The sequence below is a fragment of the Rhincodon typus genome, chromosome 7 (assembly GCF_021869965.1).
Source record: "Rhincodon typus isolate 14 chromosome 7, sRhiTyp1.1, whole genome shotgun sequence".
Classification (NCBI taxonomy): Eukaryota; Metazoa; Chordata; class Chondrichthyes; order Orectolobiformes; family Rhincodontidae; genus Rhincodon; species Rhincodon typus.
In genome coordinates, this window is record NC_063338.1 from 91,192,863 (window position 1) to 91,199,616 (window position 6,754).

At 45.2% G+C, this 6,754-nt stretch overlaps 1 protein-coding gene across 4 annotated transcripts in view; it reads right to left on the reverse strand.

Moving 5' to 3' along the window:
* The window catches only part of si:dkey-91i10.3 (cytochrome P450), a 56,116-nt gene that overhangs the window by 8,298 nt on the left and 41,064 nt on the right, over positions 1 to 6,754 (reverse strand). For all 4 annotated transcript variants that reach the window (XM_048599186.1, XM_048599187.1, XM_048599188.1 and 1 more), the window contains exons 4-6: positions 4,593 to 4,790; positions 2,322 to 2,485; positions 329 to 495 (exon numbers count right to left, since the gene is read on the reverse strand). In XM_048599186.1, the coding sequence (XP_048455143.1) occupies positions 329 to 495; positions 2,322 to 2,485; positions 4,593 to 4,790 (529 nt within the window). The remainder of the gene's footprint in view (positions 1 to 328; positions 496 to 2,321; positions 2,486 to 4,592; positions 4,791 to 6,754) is intronic.

Below are 6,754 nucleotides of genomic sequence, written 5' to 3' on the forward strand. Positions count from 1 at the left end.
CTCTGATTTTTTTCTTCACAGATGCTGCCAGACCTGCTGAGCTTTTCCAGCAATTTCTGTTTATGTTCTTATTGAATGGCTGGCTCAAGGGGCTGAATGGCCTCTTCTTATTCCTGTGTTTTCCTATAAGATTAAAAAGGAAGAGATCCTGGTATATCAGGGATATGAGCCCCTCTCCACCACCTCCCAATTCCTCAATGTGAGAAAACATCTTTTCTGCTTCTCCCCATATAAGCCAGGGATCCCGGGGTCACTAACTCCAGAGAAGTAGCAAAAGGCAGCAAGAGGAGAGAAGCTGGAAGCAAGAGGCTGGCAATCAGGATCCTACCGGAGAGTCTCTTTGGCCACTGCCTTCAAGAGTGGCATGTTGGCAAAATCTTTTGCTTCTGGGATTTGGTCTCCGGGGCAAACATTGCTCACTTCTTCATACAGCTGCTGTTGAGTGGAGGGGTCCTGAGCCAGATTGTACAGGATCCAAGAGGTCGTGTTGGAGGTCTGAAAGACAGGAGTGGTTTGCTTCATTGTAAACCAGCAGAGCTTGAGAAGATATCCTGTGCTATAGATTACAGAGTTAAGGTAAAGCTTGCACTGTGTACTGGGGAGAAATGGAAAGGGAATTCTCTATGATCCCAGTAGGAGGTGCTGTGTGCTTATAGATCAAAACACAAGCATGTTCTATCAGTTGAATACAATACAAACACAGAACTTGATACAGCACAGAAGGAGGCCTTTTGGCCCATTGTCTCTGTGCCAGCTGTCCCAATTCGCTTAGTGCTTTTCTCTTGTTCCGAATTAACCTGCACATCCTTAATTTTCAGTTAACTGTCCATTTTATTTGCAATACCACATTTGCCTGTATTGAGGAGTCAGTCATTATGATACACCAGTGGAAAATGAGATTATAATAGGAACAGGATCACGCCATATATTTAATTTATTTAATAAGTTATTTAATAAAATCAGAATAAATCTTCCAGCATCACTCCTCCCACCACCGCATTCTCTAAAATGCTATCGATCCAGTTTTGAATATCCTCGATTCAAGGTTTTTAAACATGACAATGCCAAAGACTTACAACTCTCATAGAGAAGAGTTCTTCATCTGAATCCCATATGTCCAACCTCTTATCTTGATCCCCTAGTTCTAGAGCCCCACCCCCAAGTAAGGGGACAACAGTGTCATACTATTTACCCTGTCAAGCCCCCAGTGAACTGCAAACTTCCAATTAGATCCTTTCTTACCCTTCTAAACTCCAGGGCATATTGGCCCATTCTCTCATCCCAGCAATCAGATGAATACAACTATTTGCACCCTCTCCAAAGCAAGTCTATTTTCTTTGGATGTGGAGACCAAAACTGTACACCAGATGCAGTTTCATCATTAGCTATATCATTGCAGGAAGACTTCTTTGCTCAATTCCAGCCCCTTTGCAATAAAGGCTGATATAGCATTTGTCTTCCTATCTACTTCCTGTAGTCATACGCTAACTTCCTGTGAATTTTAGAATCCCTGCAGTGCAGAAAGAGGCCTTTCAGCCCATTAAGTCTACAGTGACCCTCCAGAGACCATCCTAACCAAGCCCAGCAACCACCACCCCCCACAACCCTGCATTTACCAAAGTCAACCCTTCTATCCTGCACTTCGCTGGATCCTATGGGCAATTTAGCAAGGCCAATCGACCTAACCGGCACATCTTTGGACTGTGGAAGGAAACCAGAACAGCCAGAGGAAACCCATGCAAACACAGGAAGAATGTGCAAACTCCACTCAGACGTTCACCCAAGGCTGGAATCAAACTTGGGTCCCTGGCACTGTGAGGCAACATTGCTAACCACTGAGCCACCGTGCTACCCATTTTGTACAATGGCATCACAAATTCCTCTGAACTACAACACCTATGAGTCTCTCTCCATTTGAAAAAGTAAGCTTCTTTCTACAGCGCTGGAGTTCTCATAACAAATGCACACAATTCCATTAAGAAATACACAATTCCATTCCATAAGCATGCCCCTCAGTGCGATCGAGCTTATTACAGGCAGCTAAACATACTCATCATTAAATATTTCAGAGATAGTAAGAACTGCTGATGCTGGAGTCAGAAATAACATGGTGTGGAGCTGGAGGAACACAACAGGCCAGGCATCAGAGGAACAGGAAAGTTGCTGAAATTGCTGAAGGGTCCCGACCTGAAATGTCAACTTTCCTGCTCCTCTGATGCTAATTTTCTGAAGAAGGGTCCTGACCCAAAACATCAGCTTTCCTGCTTCTCTGATGCTGCCTGGCCTGCTGTGTTCTTCATTATTAAATATCTTATTCTTACGGTGTCCACTGCAGCTAACAGGAGCTCACACAGACTGCCATATACATCGACAGGAGTCATCTTGGTATTGGCTAGTAGATATGTGAGGTACTCTCCTTCTATTGTTCTGCCCTTCTCAACGTGCTCCTGTATCTCTCTCATCTTCTTGTCGACAAGCTTCTCAGCTGAAAATTAAGAAAATACTGTTGACAATTAATGTGATGAGCAGGAGTACTTTGCACTCAGGGGGAGAAGAAATTGTGTTCCAGAGTCTGGAATGCACTGCCTAGAAGACTAGGAGTCACAAAGTAAAACCCTCATAGTTTTCTTGAAAACAGGTTTCATGGACATCATTATTGCCCAACCCTAACTGCCCTTGAACTGTCTGGCCATTTCAGAGAGCAGTCAAGAGTCAACCACATTGCTGTGGGTCTGGAGTCACATGCAGGCCAGCAGATTTCTTTCCCTAATGGATATTAGCAATTCAGATAAGTTTTCATGATAGTCAATGAATGGTTTAGGGTCAACAATCTCTCAGTTCCAGACCTTATTAATTAGATCCAAATTCCACCAGCAGCTGTAATGGGATTTGAACTCATGAACCCGAGGATTACTAGCCCCAGTGACGTAGCCAGCAGAACATCATTTATAGACGCTCAAGCCAACCGGTACAAACAAGTTAGAACACACCTCTGGAGCAGGTGGAACCTAACACTGTATCTCCTGACACTACCATACCAGAGCCCATACCACCGTTACAGGGCAGAGGCAGCAGTGTTGATGACTCCCCACATACCGTTCGGTTTGTTCCCTCTGGGGGAAACTGGCAGTTCAGAAGGTGTAAAAGTGTCAATTTGCCAAGATTCCATTGTGTATAACCTCAATGTGATCATATCGGCAGTGCCAACTTTGTGATTTCAGGATTATAGACCCTGGAGTTTAGAACAATGAGGGGTGGGGATCTTATAGAAACCTATAAACATCTAACAGGACTAGACAGAGTAAACACAGGAAGGATGTTCCTGATGACAGGGGAGCCCATGCCACCCAGATATGCTAAATTCATCTAGTCCCATTTGCCAGCACTTGGCCAATATCCTTCTCGACCCTTCCTATTCATGAGCCCATCCAGATGCTTTTTAAATGTTGTAATTGTACCAGCCTCCACCACCTCCTCTGGCAGCTCATTCCATACACACACCACCCTCTGCATGAAAAAAATACCACTTAAGCTCCTTTTCAATCTTTCCTCTCTCATGTTAAACCTATGCCTCCTAGTTTTGCACTCCCTTACCCTGGGAAAAAGACCTTGGTTATTCAATCTATTCATGCCCATCTTGATTTTATAAACCTCTATAAAGGTTACCCATCAGCCTCGGTGCTCCAGGGAAAACTGCCCTCAGCCTCTTCAGCCTCTCCCTATAGCTCAAAACCTCCAACCTGGCAACATCCTTGTAAATCTTTTCTGAACCCTTTCAAGTTTCACTACATCCTTCCTATAGCAGGGAGACCAGAGTTGCACATAGTATCCCAAAAGTGGCCGAACCAACGTCCTGTACTGCCAAAACCTGACCTCAATGCACTGACCAATAAAGGCAAGCATACCAAACACCTTCTTCATCATAAATAAAAACCGAAAGAACTGCGGATGCTGTAAATCAGGAATAAAAACAAAGTTGCTGGAAAAGCTCAGCAGGTCTGGCAGCATCTGTCAAGAAAAAACAGTTCTGAGGAAGGGTCACCGGACCCGAAAAGTTAACTGTTTATTTCTTCACAGATGCTGCCAGACCTGCTGAGCTTCTCCAGCAACTTTGTTTTTGTACCTTCTTCATCATCCTGTTTACATGCAACTCCACTTTCAAGGAACTATGAACCTGCATCCCAAGGTCTCTTTGTTCAGCAACACTCCCCAGGACCTTACCATTAAGTATTTAAGTCCTGCACTGATTTGCCTAATCAAAATGGAGCACCTCACGTTTATCTAAATTAAATTCCATCTGCCACTCCTCGGCCCATTGGCCAGTCTGATCAAGATCCCATTGTACTCTGAGATAATCTTCTTCGCTGTGCACTACAGGTCTAGTTTTGGTGTCATCTGCAAACTTACTAACCTACCTCCTATGTTCACATCCAAATCATTTATATAACTGACGAAAAGCAGCAGACCCAGGACCAGACCTGCTGAGTTTCTCCAGCACTTCCTGCTTGTACTCCGGGATATATTTTTGTTCATTTTCACAGAATAGAATAAAAATCTCACAAATGACTCGACTTCAAATAACTTTGTCTTACTGATGTAAAAGATGTAGTCCCACGCTGCTACAAATTGTTTCCATTGCGGTATATAGGGCCACAAAACTTTCGGAAAGAAGACAATAACGGCGGAGAGGCGGAACATTTCAAACACGGCCTTGATGAATTTATCCGTTTCCTCAGGAACATGTTCCTCCAGGCATCCCATTCTCATTTCAAACAGTATTGTGCAGATTGCTGGGAAAAACAAACCAGAAAAAAAACAAACCCATCACTTGATTGCTGTACAGCTAGAATATTTGATTTATTATTGTCACATGTACCTAGGTACAGTGAAAAGTTTCGTTTTGTGTGCAGTACAGGCAGACCATACCATACAAAGTGCATTAGGGTAATGGAATAGAGTGAGGAATGCAACGTTACGGCTGCAGAGAAGGTGCACAGAGAGTGAGATCAATATTTAAATTTAAAATTTGAGAGGACCATTCAGAAGTTTAAATACTGCAAACAGTTTTGGTCTCCCTATCTAAGGAAAGATATACTGCCATTGGAACATAGGAATAGAGTAGGCTGTTCAGCCTATGTAGCCTTCCCCACCCTACAGTACATCTGTGGTTGATGGTTCACTTCAATGTCTTTTACTCACCCCATCCCTGTAATGCTGTATGCCACTGGCCATCAGAAATTTAGGCAGCAGCAGTGGGAGCGGTGAGAGCGAGGACCAGGGGCCTGCCAGGAGGTAAGTTTCCCATTTAAATACTTACCTGGTGGAATCAGCGGCCTCCATTTTTGCAGCAGCAGCGGGAGCGATGAGAGCGAGGACCAGGGGGCTGCCGGGAGGTAAGTCCTTCTTTTCAGCAGCGGAGCTGAGTGGGAGCAGTCGAATTGCGCCTTCGGAAGTGAGTGAACTGATATATTTGGGCAGTGGCTGAGGAAGTTGTGAATAGCACATTCAGCAAATCGGTCACACCGCAGATTAGGATTGCTGAGGGAGAAAGGGAATGGGTGACCAAAAGGCAGAGAAAAAGCAGGAAGGCAGTGCAGGTGTCCCCTGCGGTCATTTCCCTGCAAAACAGATATACCATTTTGGATACTGTTGGGGGAGATGGTTCACCAGGGGAAGGCAGCAGTAGCCAGGTTCATGGCACCGTGGCTGGCTCTGCTGTACAGAAGGGCGGGAAAAGGAGTGAAAGGGCTATAGTCCTAGGGGATTCAATTGTAAGGGGAGTAAATAGGTGGTTCTGTGGTCGAAAACGAGACTCCCGAATGGTATGTTGACTCCCAGGTGCATGGGTCAGGGATGTCTCAGATCGACTGCAGGACATTCTGAAGGGGGAGGGTGAACAGCCAGCTGTCGTGGTGCATATAGGCACCGATGATATAGGTAAAAAATGGGATGAGGTCCTACAAGCAGAATTTAGGGAGTTAGGAGCCAAGTTACAAAGTAGGACCTCAGAGGTAGTAATCTCAGGACTGCTACCAGTGCCACGTGCTAGTCAGAGTAGAAATGAAAGAACAGGCAGGATAAATGAGTGGCTTGAGAGATGGTGCAGGAGGGAGGGGTTCAGATTTTTGGGACATTGGGACCGGTTGTGGGGGAGGTGGGACTATTACAAATCAGACAGTCTACACCTGGGCAGGACTGGAACCAATGTCCTAGGGGATGCTTTTGCTAACGCTGTTGAGGAGGGTTTAAACTAATGCGGCAGGGGGATGGGAACCAAATGAGGAGGTTAGTGGACAGTAAGGAGGTAGTAACTAAAGCCTGTAAGGAACTAGATAATGCAGTCAGTGTGACTGAGGGGAAGAGTAGGCAGAGAGCAGATGATGAACGCAAAGAGACAGGTGGTCTGAGGTGCATTTGTTTTAATGCAATAAGTGTAGTCGGTAAAGCTGATGAACTTAGGGCTTGGATTAGTACCTGGGAGTATGATGTTATCGCTATGACTGAGACTTGGTTGAGGGAAGGGCAAGATTGGCAACTAAATATCCCAGGATATAGATGCTTCAGGCGGGATAGAGAGGGAGGTAAAAGGGGTGGAGGAGTTGCATTACTGGTCAAAGAGGATATCACAGCTATGCTGAAGGAGGGCACTATGGAGGACGCGAGCAGTGAGGCAATATGGGCAGAGCTCAGAAATAGGAAGGGTGCGATAACAATGTTGGGGCTGTACTACAGGCCTCCCAACAGCGAGCGTGAG